We start from the raw sequence: 21,934 nt of genomic DNA, 5'->3' as shown, positions 1-21,934 counted from the left end.
CATCCCTAACATGTTTTCCACTCCTGTGATGTATCCTAGGAGCCTGTTCTCCTGAAGCTGAATCACTGTGAGTTTCCACCTCATACTCTGATGAACCCTCAGATGCCATGACTGTTGTTTATGTACTCTACTTAGGCTTCCCTTTGATGATGGTGAAACTAGGTGTTGTTGTGATATTTGCCACCAAGGGGAACAAGGAAACAAAAGGGAGTATTAGGAGGGGAGTAATGTGATGGGAATAGCGGTTATGGGGAGAAGTTTTTTTAGGGATATGGGTTTGGGTATTTAATAGGGTAGGGTTTGGGGTTTTTATTGACCAATAGGAGGAGGGGAAAGGGAATATGAGTTTGGTAGTGTTAGGGTAGTGATAATAGGAAAAATGGCATAGGGGAATAAGGAAAAGTGGTAGGGCAGGAAAAATAGAGCCTTGGCATCAACATACACTTATACAACCCTAGAATCAATGGTTTTTTGGTGTCTTCTTGTGGTTGAATTTATGAAATTTGTTGCATCCAATCACAGGCATAAAACCACCATATCACTCATAAAATTTGATGAGCAAGTTATGTTTCGAGCCTACCTTGCAATTGATGTGCTTCACAAAAAATTTGAGGGAGTTTTGGCACGTTTCTGGTGCTTTGTTTGTGTGCGTCGCGCGCAAAACCCAGTGCGCTGCGCCCTGCGTGTGCGCTGGTCCAGTTACGAAATTGCACTGCGGGTGGGCCCTGTGTGCATTGCGCCCTGTGTGTGCGTCGCGCCCCTACCTATATGCACCGCGCGCCTGTAATGGCCTCCAAACTTGCTCCAAACCACACAATTGCACTCTCCACGACTTTGCAATGTTTTCCCTCTGCCTTTGATTACACAATGACTTTGATTTTGGTGGGAATTTGTATATATAGACTTGGAGGTCATGATTTAAATTTTTCTTTTTCAAAAAACCCACTTTCTAATGTTATGTTTGACACTTTTTCACTGACTTTAAAACAACTTTGATTTTCACTTTTCCTCTGAATTTAGTTCAAGTGATGAAATTTTCGACACTCTTTGCAGGGATTGCTTGATAGGACATTTGGCCATGGAAACCACGATTACACCTGAAGAAATCGACTGAAGACTTTTTTTTTTTGAAAATTTTATCACCCATGACACTGTTTGACTTTTCTTCAAAACAGAGTTTTGGAGAACAGTCGAAGTTTATCAATATGACGATGAAACTCTGTGAATCATTATTTTACAAGGGCATCACTCTGGCCTACATGGCTTTACTGGACATATTTAAAGACCAAATTGATTTAATCCCTAGACCTAATGACTGAAAATGACTTTTGTCCATTAAAGGACCAGACTTTGATTGTCATGGACTTTGGTGATCATTGACAAAAGACCTAAGCCAGTAGGAGCCAGACATGAGGGGAAATGACTAGCATGACCTTCTTCGTCAGATCATGGCATGCCCCTAGCGGAATGCAGCTGAATGAATGGATCGGGACACCTAAAAATGAAATGCATAAAGAGTTTTGATCTCTGACGGAGGGCTGACCAGACCGACTCTAACAGAACGCACAGGCTCAACTGGAGGTTGATTTTGTCCAGTTGTAGGAATATTCACTTGTGGGGCCAAGGAGGTTAGAACAACCATATTGGAAAACCAATGGTAAGTCCCGGAAGGGACAATGTGGCCATATAAGGAGCACCAATATTTCTGAAAGAAGGGAAAGGACTAGGAATCCCATCAAAAGGAACTCCTTGATCGATGGACTCCGGAGTTGTTGCCATATGTCTCAACCTAAGATCAACTATGGAGTGATGTGGAGGATGTTATGCGTGGTAAATTAATTTATTTTAATCAAAATAACAAAACAAATCAAAAGAGGGATAATCTAGGCAAAAGGATTACCAAGTAACTGTGAACTGCAGAATACCTCCCCACGAACCGAGAAGTGCGGCATGCAATCTCTCTGAATGCTATCTTCGATGTATCATAATGTACAAGGTGGCTGAGTTGGTTACCTAAGGATGGATAGAAGCCTAATGTGGTCCTCCCATATATACCTGAAAGTACGTGGAAGCCCAATCTGTATTAGAGTTTTCTAATGTGAAACCGCACAGTGAGAGCATTCATTTATACTTTACGTACTGTAACATTGCCATATATACCCGAAGGTACGTAGACAAGCTACGATATACTCACATACGTGGAATGAGGTATTACACTCACAATGTATCACAGAAATGTTAGCGATAGCTGCTATGTTTTACGACGTCGGAACACGTCTTTAGCCTATACCTCTAAATGTTATGTGTTAAGTTACAATGCTCCATTAGGTTAATTGAGATAACCTTTTAAGTTGATCTTCTTAACAATTTGCCTTTCAAGGTTCACCACGCGATGTATGTTTGTGATTCCTAGAATACAACTAACATTAGAAACATTCTTTCATTCTTTTAACAATGAAAACCGTAGCTAGTAAAGGATAGAGCAATCAGATCTTTGACAAAAAGCAAAGATCACACCTAATGCAATTTCCCTAGCTCTTCCTATCAAGCATTCACAAACTACAAATGCACGATGCAAGTTTTTCATTTCAATGCCTTTAGTGTTTAGATGAAAAAAAAGGAATTAATTCACATACAATCACAATCTTTTTGCAAGAACGAAGACTTTACGACAGTTCCTTTTTGAAAGAAATGAAGACTTTTACGACACTTTATTTTGAGCAAAGATTAATCGACTATAATCTAACTTTGACAATGAATCGCTAATGATAAAGAAATCACTTAAGAAACATTAAACAAATAAGGTCAAAGTAGGGTTAGGAAAGGAAATACAATCTTGATTTCAGAGACATAACATTCATTGATCATTCAGCAAGCAAAAAAGAAGGAAATTCGGAGAAAAAACCCAATCCAAAGGTGGAAATTTGACCTAAGGAGGATCAGCGTAGCCCTGAATGGGAGACAATGCGCTTCAGAGCACTGTCCCTAAGCCAAGGGTGCATTGCAGCGCACTGTGTCCCTACCAAGCCTGCGCTAGTGATAGAGAGTCATTCCAAAAGACATTCAAACACAGTTTTCTACCAAAAAACACTTCAACAAGGCTGAAATAAGATCAATGGAAGCAAGTAAGGTCTACTAGGGTGTACTAGGATGAAGATAAACTACCCGGAACGATGATCGTTCCCAATGGAGTCGCCAATTTGTTATGTGGAATTTTGCATCTACGGATAAATACAGTTTCCCTAGGTGGGTAGCTGCACCTAGAACAACATATTTAAAGTGTTTATCCTTTTTCTATAGAAGATAAATAAGACAAGGGACTTACTTGTTCTTTTGCTTTCCCTGTCTTCTTTGTATGGCTCCCATCGCTCCTTCTCGAACTTAACTTACTCGATAAGTACCTGCAATTATAAACGGAAGACAAAAACCAATCAAAGAAATAGATCTATCGACTATAAGTAAATGGAATCGAAAGCATATACACGTATAAACATCATATATCAAGATAAGAATATGGAAAAAGGTGTGAACAAATTTATTAAGTAGAAGGAAGAATTACAACCATGCAGTCCGATCCAAAGTCATTCCTCCAGCTTCGGTTCCATCCACATCACATAAAAAACACAACACTCCTGCAGCATAACAATACTTGCTATAATCTCAATTCTCAAACTAACATTATCTCCTTATAATTCATCAAAATCCAACCCTTAATCACTTAGATGAGTGCTCAACTTATAGGGAAATGGATGTGGTTTTGTCATAAATGAGGGTATTGAATGGCCTTCCAAACTTAGAGTTAGTTTCCATGGAGGAAGGGATGAGAGGATATGAGGTTACTTAAATCATTCCCTATCCAATTTAAAGCTCATAGGAGATGATAAGAGTGGGAATATTCTAGAATGCTCCAGAAGATAAGAATATTCCTATATCCCTATGAAGATTTCACTCAATCTCACCCAGCATAGGTCAAAGTGGGCCTAAGTGCTCTACGGAGCACCCTTGCATGGGCCTAAGTGCTCTGTAGAGCACCCTTGCATGGGCCTACCTGCACTGGTCTTTCAAGGAGTCATTTTAGGATGTCTTCAAGCATGAAACTTTTAGGGAAGGAGGAATTCAAAGTGATGATTTGTCTAGGGCATGTAGCAACTGACTTAGCGTTTGATGAGCCCTAAAAGTACTAATCTGAATGTTGGGAGTGATGTGCCCAAATATATCTGTAACACAAGGCAACTTACATGTGGATGCATCATGTTAATCTCTATTGCAACGTATGCAATGAAGATCATACTTTTCTCCTTGGAATTGTCTGCCTCCCTTGCCTCTAAAATTCCTTCTTCGACCACCTCTTCCTCTAGAAGAATCTTGTGCATGATTCTTCTCTCTATGTGCAAGACACACAATTTCTTCAAAAGACTAATTTTTTGTCTTCTTCCCAAAAGCCTTCTCTCTCTCAGCAAACTTCTTCTCAAGGGAGTCAAAGGTAATCTCTTTGAGAATTCCATTTGTTTGCAATGACTCAAGATAATTTGAATAAGTGGGGTATAGTGTCTTGACATAAGATATGAGAGGAATGTCTTTCAACACTAGTGGTTTTTATATCATGCATAATAGATCTTACTTCTGATGCTTAAGAAAAAGGGTCATCATTTTTCAGTTCAAGAATGAACAATTTAATCATCAATTGGACAAATTCAAGTTCAGAGTGTGGGTCATAAAATTCCTTGAACTTTTGTAAGGCTTCAAAAGCATTTGAGAATGGTGAAATATGGCGAATCACCTCTTCATTTACAAATGTTGCAATGAAGGCATAAGTCTTGCTTTTCTTATTTTCCCAAATGGAAATCTCCTTATATGAGGTGGGCTTTGCAGGTTCATTATCTCCTTCTCCTACACAAACTCTTTTCCCCAACTAATTGAAAATGAGAGTGTGTTTAACTTCTTTGACAATTCATGATAGTTGTCTTTTCCAGAGAGAACTATTCCAACAATTGATATCAATGAATGCATTAAAAATATGTGTATTGTGTAAAAAATTGCACTTCTGGTGGCAAGTTTTGTTTAACTTTAAAAAAATATGAGGAATAATATATCAGAGGTATTATTTGGGGAAGGGTTATATGGGGGAGGGTGTATATGGGGAAGAGGTAGTGTATGGGGAAGGTATTGACTGTGGTAGTTATAATGTACCACAGAGTTATATGGAAGGTATTAACTGTCTGAGTTATAATATACCGCGAGGATAACTGTGGTATGGAAACTGTTTGAGAACCAGTGGTATGGTAGCGCGGTGGTAACTGGTGGGATGATATATGGCTATGACAAAGGTTATGCCACGGGAATATGGAAGTTATATAAGAACATTGTTTATATGTGTTAGAGAAAAGGTGTATAACACATGGCCGAAAGTTCAACATATGACCAAGAGTCATATAACTGTGCAGGAGCAGAGGTGTATAACTCAGAACAGTGGTATTAGAACGATGCCCGTCTAGCTCAGAACAATGGTATTAACCGTGAAGGGTCATATATATGATAGAGAAAAGGTGTATGACAGAGCCACGAAGGGTGGTATTAAACATGAAGGGTGGTATATATGACAGAGAAAAGGTGTATGACAAAGCCATGAAGGGTGGCATATATGACAAAGAAAGTTGTATTAACTGGGTGGTATGGAAGGTGGGTGCATTGGAAGGTGGAGGGGCCGAGGGGCCGGAGGGAGGGGCCGAGGGTTAAGCCACGGAGAGACACAGCTTGTCACTGTTCAAAACCCAAGCATAAATGGAAGCTCACAACTGAGAATGAGTGCACAGTAACAACAATGTGGTACAATATGGCACACAGAAATGCCATGTGCAACAATGCGTTACAAGTCACATAATTATGCTTTACTAGTCGCACACAATACCAATGCCATTTGATCAATCCTCATAAACATTTTTTTATTATTATTACATATAACACCAGCATCTACCATTGACAGACATACCAGCACCAACTTTCAATCCTCCACAACTTTCAATCATTCCTCTATTCCACGCAGAGATTTGGGACACCATAGTTATGCATGACAAAAAAATGCAAGACAATTGTTTTGTCAAAGGAGAGGGGCAGAGGAAAAAGAATAATGGCAACAAATAATAAGAGTTACAAGACAACAACTAATTTTTAGAGCTGGCTTTGATACCATGTTATCAGGCTAGGAGGTAACTCGTCAAATGAATTGTGTTTTTGCATTAACGTTGATCAGAGTTATATACATGGAGGGAGAGACTCTTGGGCTTTATCTTCTAGTGTTTCTTCATATTCCAATTCTCCTTATTTTTTATTTACATTATTTTACACGGTTTCATTTAATCCCAATGATTAGGTGTCAACAAAAAAGAAAATTCATGTGTAACAAAACTTTTTACTCTATACCAAAATATTAATTTTTTTATGAAAAATTAGTTTACAATTGAATTGAATGTAAAATAAAATGCATACCTTTAAAATCTTCTAATAATTTGTCAATTTGTTCTTGCTCTAAAACAATCTAGCTCTACCCTCTCCTTTTCTGGACGAATAAATGGAATTTCATTAGAGTGAGGGAGAAGGGATGACTACCTTTTATATTAATAAATTTCCAAGTTTTCGTACAAGAGATACGTGAAGAACCACACTTTCAAAATTCTAGAATATGAAATGGCTTCTTTAAGTTAGTTGATAAGCCAACATAACTATGAAGAAAAAAACATATAAAAAAAATAAAACAAATAAAACATAGTTACTGTGTGAGCTAAAAACTGTTGTAAATATCATATATATTAATTGAACCATTAACTACATTCTTATATAGTAAAATTATTACTAAAATGATTATCAATCAACTCTGAAACAAATCTACTGGCACTACAGCTAATTTCCAGCACTGACCACCCTAACAATTTGTTGCCTTAATTTTGCAAAGAACACAAAATCGGCTAACTAATTTGTCAGCAATTTTCTTAATTAATTAAGCATTATTCCCAACACTCCCCTTTAATGATTAATGAGTATTTACTATCTTATCTTGTAGTGCCAAAAATCGAGTTTTTGCAACTGCTTTGGTGAAGATATTTGCTAGTTGATGCTGAGTATTTACATGCTTCAATTCAATATCCTTCTTCTGCACCAAATCTCTAATGAAGTGATATTTCATTTCAAAATGTTTTGTCCTGCTGTGATGATCTAGATTCTTTGCTAACTTGATGGCACTTACATTATCACAATAAATCACTGTATGCTGAATTTGTTTTTCTCCAATTTCTTCCAAAATTTTTCTGAGCTAAAGAGCTTGTGTACCTGCTGAGGTAACTGCAACATACTCCGCTTCTATGGATAAGAGGGCAACAATGCTTTGTTTTTTTGAGCTCTGTGTAATCAAACCAGAACCAAAAGAGAAACAATTTCCAGATGTGGACTTACGATCATCAAGACTATCTCCCCAATATAAATCACTAAATCCAACAAGATTGAACTTTTCAGAAGAGTAGTAATGAATACCAAAATTTAGAGTGCATTTCACATACCTTAAAATCCTCTTGGCTGCCTTCATATGTATTTCAGATAGATTTGTCATATACCTTGAAACAAATGAAACTAAATATGTAATATCAGGCCTTGTGTGGGTTAGAAATATCAATCTCCCCACAATACTTCTGTAAGTTTTCTCATCAACTAAATCAACACCATCATCTCTACATAACACCTCTCCATGAGCACTTGGAGTAGGGGATGGATTACAATCAAGCATATCAAATTTATTTAGCATATCATGTGCATACTTTGTCTGACAAATGAAAATCTCATCCTTACTTTGATAAACCTCCATTCCTAGAAAATATTTCATGATGCCTAGATCTTTCATCTCAAATTCATTCATCATAGCAACTTTGAACTTATCATTCATCTTAGAACTACTACCCATATACAATAGATCAGCAGCATACAAATTTATGATTAGAATATCAATACCTTCTTGTTTGTAGTAAAGGGTAGGATCACTCTTACTTCTCTGGAAGCCATTTTCCTGAAAGTATCCATCAATCCTTGCATACCATGCTCTTGGTGCTTGTTTGAGGCCATACAAAGCCTTCTTTAACTTGTAGACATTATTCTCCTTTCCTTCCACTTCAAAACCTTGTGGCTGCTCCACATATACTTCGTCTTCTAAGTACCCATTCAAGAAGGCACTTTTCACATCCATATGATGTATGCTCCACTTTTTATGAGATGCTAATGAAATCAAAATTCTAATGGTCTCCTGTCTTGCTACTAGTGCAAATGTCTCTTCATAATCAATTCCATACTTCTATGTGAATCATTTAGCAATTAATCTTGCTTTGTGTCTTTCAACACTCCCATCATTGTTAAATTTAGTCTTATATACCCATTTGGTGCCAATCTTTTTCTTGTCATGTGGAAGCTCTGTCAACTTCCAAGTTTCATTCCTTTTAATGGAATCCATCTCTTCTTGCATGGCTTGCATCCAAACCTCATTAGTACATGCATCTTCAAAACATGATGGTTCAAAATCAGCCTTGGCTAATAAAGCAAAATTGGCTACTCACCTAATGGGCTTTATTCATGTGCTTGATTTTCACTCCTCTGATAAACTCAATCTTATTACCTTCCTTGTAGAATTTGGAGAAGAAGTTGGACTTGAACTTGATGTTGAAGAAATTGATGAAGGGCTGCTTGGTGGAGTTAAGCCGCTAGTTATAGAAACATTAGTTGACTACTCGTCATCATTATCAACAATTATATTATTATTCAAAATAGTTTTTGTCTTTCTCAACATGGCCGTTTTGATGACCATAAACTACCCCTTTATAAAAAATTACATCTCTTGAGACAATAAGCTTGTTATTTAGAGAATTATAAAATTTATAAGCCTTGCTTTTCTTACTATACCCAATAAAAATACATAACTCACCCTTTTCATCTAACCTCTTTCTATTCTGATCAGGTACATGCACATAAGCCAAACAACCAAAAACTTTGAAATGATTAACATTAGGCCTTTTCCCATACCAAGCTTCATAAGGAGTCATCTTTTCCAGGGCATTGGTGGGGCTGAGTTGCTCAATCCCTTAGTTTGTAACATGCATATTTCCATTTCAACCACACTACGATTTTTTCTTTCAACTATGCCATTCTGTTGGGGTGTGTATGTTCTAGTATGCTGCCTCCTAATGCCATTCATATCACAATAAATCTGGGAAGCTTTTGAGCAGAATTCTCCTCCATGGTTAGTCCACAAACATTTGATCTTGCACCCTCTCTCATTTTCTACAAGGGATTTGAACTTCTTGAATGTATCCAAGGCTTTACTTTTGGCCTTCAAAAAATATATCCAACAATTTCGTGAGTAATTATCAATAAAAGTGATGAAATATGATGACTTACCGAAACTCTTAGTCTGCATAGGACCACATATCTCTGAATGAACAAGCTAAAGTGGGTGATGAGCCCTCCATGCAGATCCCTTTGGAAACCTTTCTCTTGCATGCTTTCCTTTAGCACATCCTTCACAAACCTCCTTATGCTATTCTCCCTTGGGCAAACCATAAACTAATGCATGTGAGGTTAGAAACTTCAAACTGTGAAAATTTAAATGCCCATACCTGAGATGCCATAACCAACTTGAATCTTCATAAGCCATATTTGCAGGATTGTTGTTATGTTCATCATACCTCAAGGAAAACATCCTATTTCTTGTCATAGGCACAACAGTGATCACCCTGTTTCCCTTATTCTTATCATAGATAGTACATGTCTTATTTTCAAAGACTACTTTATAACTTTTCTCATATAGCTACCCAACGCTCAACAAATTATGCTTCAATTGTGGAGTATAATAAATGTCATGAATAATATTTATACCTTCTTTTGTTTGGACCTCCATAGCTCCTTTGGCAGCAACCTCCAATGATTTATCATCACCAAGTTGGATCTTGGATTTGAAACTTCCATCCTTTGCTGAAAATAACTTCTCATTCCGTGTCATATGGTTAGAGCATCCAGAATCTAGATACCAAACATCTTTACTAGTATTTTCACCTTTGGCATAAGATAAAAATAAGTGATCTGGAGGAACTCACCACTTTTTTGAGCATAATTAGCATTTTTACCTTCTTTCAATCTACATTCTCTTTCAAAGTGGCCATCCCTGTTACACTAATAACATTGAACGTTTCTCTTATCAAATCTACCTCTACCTCTTCCTCTGAAACTACCTCTTCCACTTGAGCCACCTCTTCCTCTACCTCTTGAAAATTTTTGGCTTTGCCATTTGCTTTTACCTTCATTGATTTTGGCATCTTCATTCTTTGTAATTTGTAATTTAGAGGAAAAATCTTTTTCTACACCTTCAAAAGTGTCCTTCAATCTTTCTTCATGAAACATCAAAGATCCAACTAATTGATCAAAATGTAGTTTTGTCAAATCCTTACTTTCTTCCATGATTATGGCAACATGATTCCATCTATGTGTTAAAGATCTCAATACTTTTTTAATTAAAACTTCATTACTTACAGTTTCTCCAAGTGTAGCCATTTTATTGACCACATCTTTGACTCTCACACAATAGTCACTCACACTTTCAGCTTCTTGCATCTTCAAATTCTCGAACTCTCGCTTCAATGTCTGAAGCTTGACCACCTTAACTTGATCACTACCTTGGTAAGCTTCTTGTAGAGTCTCCCAGGCATCTTTGGCAGTTTTTGCTCCTAATATTCTTGGAAATAAGCTCTTATCAAGAGCTATCTGAATGTGAAACAAAGCTTGAGCATTCTTCTTCCTTGCTTCCTTTCTTGTTGTTCTTTCATTGGTTGTAAGGGCATTCCAATTAGCTAGCTCCTCATATCCTGATTCAACAATCTCCCACAAATATTTTCCAATAAAAAATGTTAGCATCTTAATGCACCAATAATCATAATCGTTCCCATCAAATTCTGGAACTGGCATCTGGTTAGAATTCGACATGATTAACTTTGGCGAAATTCCAACAATAAAAATTTAACCCAAAACAATTTTACCTGCTCTGATACCACTTGTAGAATATGAAATGGCTTCTTTAAGCCAGCTGATAAGCCAACATAACTATGAAGAAAAACACATAAAAAAAAAAAAAAAAAACATAGTTACTGTGTGAGATAAAAATTGTTGTAAATCTCATATATATTAATTGAACCATTAACTACATTCTTACTCAGTAAAATTATGTTATTAAACAAATCTACTGGAACTACAGCTAATAAACAAATAAAACACAGTTAATGTGTGAGCTAAAAACTGCGTAAATCTCATATATATTAATTGAACCATTAACTACATTCTTATATAGTAAAATTATTACTAAAATGATTATTAGTCAACTCTGAAACAAATCTACTAGCACTATGTTGGAGATCAGATGCACAGCTAGTTTAAACCAAAATACACAGCAGAGAATTCAAGCACATAAAGACACAGCTTTTAACGTGGTTCACCCAACCAATCTGGGCTACGTCCACACAACATAGGCATCGGCAATTTATTAATCAAAATAGGAGATTACATCAAGAAATCCTCACAAAGCTCTCACACCCTCCCAGCCAACATCCGAATGATTGCCTGTTATATAGCATAGAGAATCTAACAGCCTCATTAACTCACTCACATCAAATATAGGAGGCATTAACTCATCTCCCAACAACCTGGAGCTAATCTAGGAACTGAATTTCTATTGTTGTCATCAGCTGAGATTTTTCCTATCTTATTCCAAACAGAAAATCTCAACAATCTCCACCTTGACAAAAATTCGCCTGATGCCCTGTTATTATTATTTTATCTTTTCTGCAAGCCAAGAGAAGCCAAACACCAGCGTAGCTTCTCCAACAAAACTGGTTTCGTGAACATGTCTGCACAGTTTTCCTTTGTATGCACCTTTTCAAGAGAGACTCCCCTTTCAGTGATAACCTGTCTTACAAAATGGTACTTAATTGGAATATGCTTCGATTTACTATGATAGGCCGGATTCTTAGCCAAATGTATTGCACTTTGACTATCAGAAAGTAACCTGATGTTGTCCTGTAACCTACCAAATTCACCAAGCAAACCTTTCAACCAAACCGCCTCTTTGCAAGCATGTGAAGCAGCAATGTATTCTGCTTCAGTGGTGGATAAAGCAACAATATTCTGTAGCTTTGACATCCAGCTGATAGCTCCACCTGCAAGAGTAAAGACATACCCTGAAGTTGATCTTCTCTTATCCAAATCACCTACAAAATCGGAATCAACATATCCGCAAACAAATTCACTACTCTTATTGTAAGTGATACAATAACTACTTGTGCCTCTCAAGTACCGAAGCACCCATTTCACTGCTGACCAGTGTTCTTTACCTGGATTTGCCATGTACCTGCTGACAACCCCAACTGCATGTGAAATATCTGGTCGAGTACAAACCATCGCATACATTAAACACCCTACTACATTGGCATATGGAATTCGAGACATATAATCCTTTTCTTCATCTGTATTAGGACATAAACTTGAAGAAAGCTTAAAATGGGAAGCTAAAGGGACTAAAACAGGCTTCACATTATTCATACCAAACCTCAAAAGTATTTTCTCAATATAATTTTGTTGTGATAGCCATAGCTTACCATTGCTCCTGTCTCTGCAAATCTCCATGCCCAAAATCTGTCTTGCTGCTCCTAGATCTTTCATATCAAATGTGCTTGCCATCTGAGCCTTGAACCTGATGATTTCTTCTATGCTTTTGCTTGCTAAAAGCATATCGTCAACATACAATACCAAGATAATGAGTATGCCATTATTCAACTGTTTAAAATGAACACAATGATCATATTCACTTCTAACATATTTCTGACTCAACATGAAAGAATCAAACTTCTTATACCACTGTCGAGGCGACTGCTTCAGGCCATATAATGACTTCTTGAGCCTGCAGACAAATTTCTTATTGCGATGGTGAACAAACCCTTCCGGTTGTTCCATATATATTTCCTCATCTAAGTCACCATGTAGAAATGCAGTCTTAACATCTAACTGCTGCAATTCTAAATCAAGCAAAGCCACTAATGCTAACACAATTCTAATTGAAACAATTTTAACCACTGGTGAAAAAATCTCATGAAATTCAATACCAGCTTTCTGAGAAAACCCATTTGCAACTAGCCGTGCTTTGTACCTGTCTTCCGTATCATTCACACCCCGTTTCAGCTTGAAAACCCATTTACACCCCACAGTTTTCCTGCCTTTCGGAAGCTCAACCAGATCCCATGTACAATTCTTGCTTAAGGCCATCATTTCGTCCTTCATGGCTGCTTTCCACTTGTCACTATTTGGACCTTCTACAGCTTCCTGATAACACAAAGGTTCATCATCATTAGCGATCAAAGCAACTGAAGTAACATGATCATCATACCTTCTCGGAGGGTGTTTGATCCTTGTAGACCTCCTTAAGAATGTTTCTGGTGCTTCCACAATTCGATGTCTATCATCTGTAGGAACTCCTTTATGATCGCCATCTGAGACCTATTCATGACCTCCATCTGAACCTTGTTCATAATTTGATTCTGAAACATGTTCATGACTAGAATCTGAACTATGGTCGTTATGACTATCATTAGAAATGCTGTCAAACTGAATGTGCTGGAAATCAAATACATCATCCTGTTTCGATCTTCTATCTACATCTAACTGTACAAGAGAGGATTCATTAAACTTTACATCTCTGTTGATGATGATTTTGCGGGTAGTAGGATCCCACAATCTATATCTCTTTGTTCCATCACCATACCCAACAAAGATATACCTTTTAGACTTTGGATATAATTTAGTTCGTTGATGTTTAGGCACTAGAGCATATGCTTCACAACCAAACACTCTGAGTTTAGAATAATCACAAGGGTGTCCTTTTCATACCTCTTGCGGAACCTTACAACCTATCGTTGTTGAAGGAGATCAGTTTATCACATAACAAGCTGTTGCCACTGCTTCCGTCCACAACTCCTTTTGCAACCCGGCGTTACTCAGCATACACCTTTCTCTCTCTAGAAGAGTCCTGTTCATGCGTTCAACAACTCCATTTTGCTGAGGAGTATAAACCGTGGTCTTATGTCTCTCGATCCCTGCATCCTTGCAATAGCTGTCAAACTCCTTGGAGGAAAACTCACCAACATTGTCAGTTCTTAAACATTTTATAGTTCTACCAGTGTTGTTTTCTACCAATTCTCTAAACTGCTTGAAAACTGTAAAAACATCAGACTTCCTTTTCAACATGTAGACCCACACTTTTCTAGAAAAGTCATCAATAAACGATACAAAATATGATGAGCCACCATATGACGCTGTAGGGGCTGGACCCCAAACATCTGAATGGATATAATCAAGTATGCCTTTACTAGTATGTTTGCCTGTTTTAAACTTTTGTTTACTTTGTTTACCAAACAGACAATGTTTACAAAAATCTAACTTTCCAGATCTTAGATTAGGAAGTAACTTTCGGTCAGCCAAAATTTTCAATCCTCTTTCACTCATATGCCCCAATCTTTGATGCCATAAGTGAATGGAACTACTGTCATGTTCAGACACAGACACATGATCTGACCCAGTTCTACCTTCTAATTGAAAAAGATTTCCTACCTTCTTAGCCTTCATCACTAGTAAAATACCTTTATATATTTTCATAACTCCACCTTGAATTACAGTTTTATATCCATTTGTATCCAGTGCTCCTAATGAAATTAGATTTTTTCTTAGATCTGGTGCATGTCTCACATTAGTTAACAATTTGGTTGTGCCATCTAACAATTGTAGTTGTATATTTCCTATTCCAACAATACTGCAAGTGACATCATTACCCATGTACACGACTCCATCATCAACTGCTCTATATGTCTTAAACCAATCTTTATGAATACACATGTGGTTAGATGCCCCGGAATCTAACAACCAATGTTGATCATGTTTTGAAACATCAACAGACAATACCTCATCACTCATACCTGAACCAGATACTGAACCTGTATCTGTGGTGTTGGCTTCCTTCTTTTCTATCGAAGAGCCTTCTTTAGCAGCCTGCTTTCGCTTCCAGCAATCCTTTTTCAGATGTCCAGCCTTGCCACAATGCCAGCGTTTCACCTTTGTCTTCTTTCCTTTGGACTTTGAACGAGAGTCGCTATGCTTTCCCCCGGAGTGTCTCTCTCTTGAGCGACCTCTGGCCGTCATTACCTCTGATGTAGAGGTGTCTGCATTTGACCTCTTCCTCGTCTCCTCAGACAACAAGGCTCCAACAACATCGTCAAACTCAAGAATGTCTGCTGTACTAAAGCTTATGGAAGTAACAAAGTGATCCCAGGATTCGGGCAATGAACACAATAGAGTTATTGCCTTATCCTCTGAATCAAATTTCACATCTAGACTGTCTAATTGCACCAGTAAGGTATTAAAAACATTCAGGTGATCAGTAATCGAGGTACCTTCTTTCATCCGCAAACCGTAAATTTTCCGTTTCAAGAGAATCCGATTTGTCAAGGATTTCGTCATATACAGCTTCTCCAACTTCGTCCACAAACCGGCTATAGTCTTCTCTGACACGATGTTAAATAAAACATCATCAGCCAAACACAACCGAATTCGCTCAAGGTTCTGCCATCCAATTCACTCCACTCATCATCTGTCACGGGGGGAGGCAGTTTGGACCTGCCCAACAATGCCTTTGCCACGCCCTGCTGTAGCAATACGTTGTTCTCCGCATCGGAATGGTTTGAAGAGCGCCCACCGAATCCAACGTTGATCATGTGCTACCGGATCACTTTACACAGCTCACCTCCAATCACAACGCACATCAAAGTATACGCAGCAGCAAACATCCACGCACCAGCGCTAATCCACGATCACGCCAATCCACCACAACACCGTTTGTATGTTTGGAGGCCAGCAATGAACTGATTATACGCACGCATGCACAGAACCTTCTCTGCACCAGCGCCTCCATGCCTTAGCGCTCCATCTCCAGCAGTGCCGCTCCTCCAACGTGCTCTGATACCACTTGTTGGAGATTAGATGCACAGCTAGTTTAAACCAAAATACACAACACAGAATTCAAGCACATAAAGACACAGCTTTTAACGTGGTTCACCCAACCAATCTGGGCTACGTCCACACAACATAGGCATCGGCAATTTATTAATCAAAAATAGGAGATTACATCAAGAAATCCTCACAAAGCTCTCACACCCTCCCAGCCAACATCCGAATGATTGCCTGTTATATAGCATAGAGAATCTAACAGCCTCATTAACTCACTCACATCAAATATAGGAGGCATTAACTCATCTCCCAACAACCTGGAGCTAATCTAGGAACTGAATTTCTATTGTTGTCATCAGCTGAGATTTTTCCTATCTTATTCCAAACAGAAAATCTCAACACACTACAGTGAATTTCCAGAATACTACAGCGAATTTCCAGTACTGACCACCCTAATAATTTGCTGCCTTAATTTTGCAGAGAACATAAAATATACTGACTAACTTGTTAGCGATTTACATAACTACTTAAGTATTAGTCCCAACAAAAATATCATTAACATTTTACGCAAGTGCTAGACATATATACCATACACATATATACCAAGGATCGTTTTATAGTTCTAAAATTAGTAAAATTCGTTTTAACACTGTCAATCTCTTCTTTAATGTGTCAGGTAGAGCAGATAAGATACTTGCGGTACAGGCGTCCCAAGCATTTGGATCAACTGAGCAAGGCAAGTCTACTTTACATATTTAGTCAGTCTACTTGATATATTTAGTTCCTTGTTTTTCACTCATGTTTTTGAATATATGGGACAAAACAAGTTATTAGTTTTACTAATTTTGATTAGTTCCTCCTTTTCCACTCGGTTTTTTGAAAAATATGGATGTAATGAAGGAAACACTTTAGTAATTTGTATGATTTTGATTATCGATTTCACATATCAGTTGCATAAATTGCAGATGCCCTCAAACCTCAAGTACTTGGAAATCGACGGAAAGTTCAACTGCAATGACTTGGAAAACTTTCCTGTGAGGCTTTTGCGCCTACCAGATTTGCGAATATTGAAGTTGACCAACTTTGAAGGGTTAAAAGAATTGCCGAGTGAACTAGCTCATCTAGTAAAGGGTTTGCGTCAATTAACTCTTTCAAATTGCAAATCCTTAGAGGAACTGCCCTATCCAATTTCAAATCTTAGATCTTTAAGAGTATTGAAAGTGGATCATTGTAAATCTTTGAAAGTTCTTCCTCGTGAATTAGGAAACTTGAAGTCCCTGGTTGAACTTAATCTATCAAATTGTCAGTCTCTGGAAAATTTTCCTGATAATTTTGAGCCACTTTCGTCATTGAAAGTATTGAATTTATCCTCTTGCACAGCCCTAAAGCATCTCCCTGATGGCTTAGAAAATATGACATCCATTGTAAAACTTGATGTATCACATTGTACGAAACTACTTAGTATTCCAGAAAACATTAAAAATCTGACGTCCTTAACCTCAATGGATATTTCATGGTGTGGAAGTTTAACAAAATTGCCCGATGGGTTTCGCGAGCTCTCACTCACATACCTTAAATTGAACAAATGTAAGGTTTTAGAGAAGCTTCCAGAACGATTTGGTGAGTTGAAATCGTTAAGAGTGCTGAACCTCAAATCATGTGAAAAATTAAGGAAGCTTCCCAAGAGTTTCTCTGGAGTAGAGAATTTGGTGCACTTGGATTTATCAGGTTGCAGTGGACTTGAAGAATTATGTGAAGACTTCCATGGCCTCTTATCATTGCGAACTCTATCCTTGGATGGATGTCAGAATTTGAAGAAGCTCCCTACAAAATTTCATTCCCTTTCTAAATTGCAACATCTCGATCTAAGTAACTGTCATATGTTAGAAGCAGAATGCATGAACAACATGGAAAAAATAAAATCACTGGCAACGTTGTACATCACAAAGAGTGTCAATCTGGTAAAGAGATGGGGAGAAATACAGGGCCATCAGTCAAGGGCTTATAAAGAGGATACAGGGCAGGGAGAAATACAGGGCCATCAGTGAAGGGCTAATAAAGAGGATACAGGGCGTGGAGAAATACAGGGCCATCAGTCAAGGGCTTATAAAGTGGATATAGGGCAGGTGATGTTTGGAAACTAGTAAACATTTTGTTATGATGCCATCATTATAGTAGGTTTCTATAATTTGTCCTTTTCGCTGATATTAGATTTCTGTTCAGGATTTGTCCGAGGAAGCGAAGGAGAATGAATGGGAATCATTGTCATCCGAGCTGGAGCGCCTTTACGAGCACGGACGACCAGAGCCCTTCAAAGTATCCAGTCGTCCTCCAAACACCATCCTTCTTCTCATGTTTGACGGCCAATCAGATTTCAATCAAGATTTTCCGTGGCCATTGATAGAAGAGACCTTAGATGACATCAAAATAAAGTTTGAAATGCTTTACATTGGCAAACATTTTCATAAATTGCCGAGGAAAGTCGCCGACAAAATTATGGGCCGTGCAGTTGATAACTCTGACGCTCGTCTACTGCTTGAGAAATTGTTGTTCAACTTAAAAAGAAATGGTAAAAACTTGTGGCACCGAAATATGAACAAATTTTTCGCGATGAGCGCGAAGATTGTGCAAAAGGAAAATGATGATAAATACTTATCTTGTTGGGAGCTTCTGATAGATGGAAAAAATTTCGCTAAAATGGAGGAGTTTTTGTTAAGTAAATGTGGAAAATATCATTCTTTTAAGGAACTTGAAGAAGGAACACAAGGGAGTAACATTCACTTGCTAAGAGAATTGTTTGTAAATGGGTGCGAGGAGAACTGTTTGTTGCGAGAACAGCAGGAGGTATTTGAGTTTTGGCTTTTTGATAGTGATTCCTCTCAAAAGAGCATTAAAATTTTACATTTCTCAATCCATTTTTTTCTGAAGACGGTTTTTATATGACGATTGTTGGTTGCAGTAGTTTACATTTTTAATCTTCATTTATTGACAGACATTTTTAATGTGACTCGTAGGTTAGTGTCGAGGAATTGAAAGGAAAGACCATTTTAATAGAGATCAGGTTCGCTGATGAGAGTCATGATCACCCCGGCCTTCAATGTTTGAGTGACATGTATATGACAGGAAAAGACAGACCTGGTTTTGAAATTATAACAATTCTAATTGGGCAATTAAGAGAGGCTCCAAGAGACCCACCTTGGTTGGTCGTCCAAAATCCATGCAAAGTACGAAGAGTAGTGAAGTACTTTCTCACTCAAAAAAGTAATCCAAAAATAACGGAACCATGGATGTCATGTTATCCTAGTGTGGTCAGGAAAATAGAACCCAATGGCAAAATTGCACCTTATAAGCCTATATTGAGCATTCTTGACAGGTGGGGGTCAGATGCATATCCGTTTACTGATGAAAAAATTGAAGAATTAAGAAACGAAGAATGGAAGCAACAACAGAGTATGTCATGTCTGGAGTTTCTTCTTTTCAAGTCTTTGAAAGGTGACGAACTTGTTGAGGTTGGTAATATAAATTTAATGAAAGCTTTCCACTAGGATAAATGGATTACGATATTATATTTTTACTTATGTTTCACAAGAATTTGTAGAAATTATAAGTTCACATTGTATAAAATTTTGCATTTATAATAATGACATCCTTTTACTGGGAATGATATTTCATTTTATATTATACAAATTGAATAGAAATAGCCTTTCGAATAATGCCTCATTTCGTAATATACTATTTTGAAAAATAGCTATATATTTTATAGGATTGATAATCTTTCTGTATTTGCTGTGTTGTTTTTGAAAAAGGTTAAAAGAGAGATACAAGGGAAAATGACATGGTTATTATGCAACGGGAAGGATCCTGACACGCACAGAGAAAGAAGTAAAACATTGGGAGGAAACATCAAAAATGCACTCAAAAATGCAAACATGAAGGACGTTTACTTCATTTGTGTTCCCGCTTTTGATGAGAACAACAAAGAGGAGATACCTGTTACAGATAGCATGAAGATGGCGTATTTTCCTACTCAAGACGCCGAAATGCCGCAGGAGAAGGGAAAATTGGGGCTAGAGAATGCGTCATATCTTTCACGGTGGGCTTCTGTAAGATTTTGGGCACGTGTTCATGATTTCCGTAAGCGAATGGATGAAAAAGCCAAACAGCAGGATGGATTGAGGACACTGTTAGAGTCTTTGGAATGCGGGGTTCTATCATTGGCGTTAATGGACGAAAAAGGAGAAATGGTCACAACAAAGGGAAGAGAAATTATGGACATATTCGATACCACAAAAAGTAAATGTACAGGACCAGAAAAGAAACAGGCAAAAGAATTGGTTGCAGACTTGATGAAAGGTCCCGAGGAAAAGAGAAAAGATGCATTGCTTGAGCTAACAGTATTGGCAACACGTGCAAAAACAGGTATTATTGTAATCGGTCAATATTTGATTTCGCACTTCTTTTGGACTTTATTATAAAAATTTTATTATTCTATTTGATTTACAGGATCTTCTTCCAGCGGGACATTTTGATCTCAAGTCAGGATGAATGTAGAGATGTGCCTGTCACCTATTATGCAAAGCTTGTCAGGCTAGTCTTACAGGCTATTTACAATCTTTTTAGCTGCACGTTATCATTATTTATTTTGTTGTCAGGCTAAGTCAGTTATATATGCAATTTGTATAGGCTAAGTCAGTTCCCTTTACAATTATTATTAGCTCTAGGCTATTATTATTTATTTTCTCTCCCGCCCCTAAACTGTGAGTGACTTTTTAGGTTTTTGGACCGCTCTACATTCCACAATGATACAAAACGGTTATGGAAAACAATGATTTTTTTTTTTTTAATAACTCATCTACTTAGAAGCATTAATCTTTAAATTTTGAATTTCTAATTTTCATATTTTTGAAACCTTAAATTTTTAATACTAAATTTGATGTAAAAACAATATTTTGATGTAAAAACAAAAGATATATATATATATATATATATATATATATATATATATATATATATATATATATATATATATATATATATCCTTTCATGTAAAATAATATTTGTTAAAATAAAAAATATTCAAAGTAAAATATATATAATAGAGTTTTGTATTATTTTTTTCTTTTCCTTTTCTTTTTTTACATGGATAAGTATATCTATTTTGAAATAAAGTTTTCAAAAGTTTAGTTTAACTATCAATAATTATGAATTGAATAGTAGAAATTTAATCCAATAGAATATTCTAGAATATTGTCAATAATAGTTATAAATTAAAGGTGGAATTTTATATTAAAAACAATTATACTTCTTCACTTTTAATTAAATGGATTAATTAAGAAAAACATCATAGAAATGTGAGTTATGATTTTTGTGACATGTGATAGTAATAAATGATGATTTTTGTGACATGTGATAGTAATAAATGATGATGGTATTACAACTATATTCATGATAAAGTGACAATGAATCTCCATAATTAAAAATTATGTTACATATTTTTTTAAATGTATATATATATTCATTCATATATTAATTTATTTTATAATTAATAATAATGATTGATTGTTTTTTTAATGATTCTTTTTACTATTAGCAATTTTATATAAAATAGATGTTTTATTGTATCCTTCATTTAATTTATATGATTATATTAATATTTATTTCCCTACTCATTATTTATTGTATTTTTTATTTTTCAATAATTAAACTACTATTTATTTTACCCATTATCATAAATAATGAAATTTTATGTTTAAATTTCAGTGTCAATGTTCTGTCTGGCCTAAACATTATGATAAATTATGCTAAATATTATCGATGTCTGCAAGGTGTTGTCTACATTGTGAAATGGATTTATGTGTATGATATGTAA

The 21,934-nt window shown here is 36.6% G+C and overlaps 2 protein-coding genes across 2 annotated transcripts in view; both read left to right on the top strand.

Moving 5' to 3' along the window:
• Positions 1–18,426, top strand: part of LOC149211233 (uncharacterized) — a 150,810-nt gene extending 132,384 nt beyond the window's left edge. Inside the window, exons 7-9 of the mRNA XM_089399221.1 lie at positions 16,742–16,801; positions 17,031–18,191; positions 18,289–18,426. Of these exons, the coding sequence (XP_089255347.1) occupies positions 16,742–16,801; positions 17,031–18,113 (1,143 nt within the window). The 3' untranslated portion in view covers positions 18,114–18,191; positions 18,289–18,426. The remainder of the gene's footprint in view (positions 1–16,741; positions 16,802–17,030; positions 18,192–18,288) is intronic.
• LOC149211232 (uncharacterized) lies at positions 18,292–20,904 on the top strand. The gene is made up of 4 exons (XM_089396974.1): positions 18,292–18,909; positions 19,080–19,574; positions 19,872–20,484; positions 20,569–20,904. Exons 1-4 carry the CDS (start codon positions 18,418–18,420, stop codon positions 20,592–20,594), a joined length of 1,626 nt encoding a protein of 541 aa, XP_089253100.1. The 5' UTR covers positions 18,292–18,417; the 3' UTR covers positions 20,595–20,904.
• Positions 20,905–21,934: the final 1,030 nt, after the last annotated feature.

This window comes from Pinus tabuliformis, chromosome 1_2 (genome assembly GCF_031772625.1).
Source record: "Pinus tabuliformis cultivar Carrire ecotype Pingquan chromosome 1_2, CPIR1, whole genome shotgun sequence".
Taxonomy (NCBI): domain Eukaryota; kingdom Viridiplantae; phylum Streptophyta; class Pinopsida; order Pinales; family Pinaceae; genus Pinus; species Pinus tabuliformis.
Note: the sequence above shows the minus strand (reverse complement) of the source record. Positions and strands in the feature narration are given on the sequence as shown.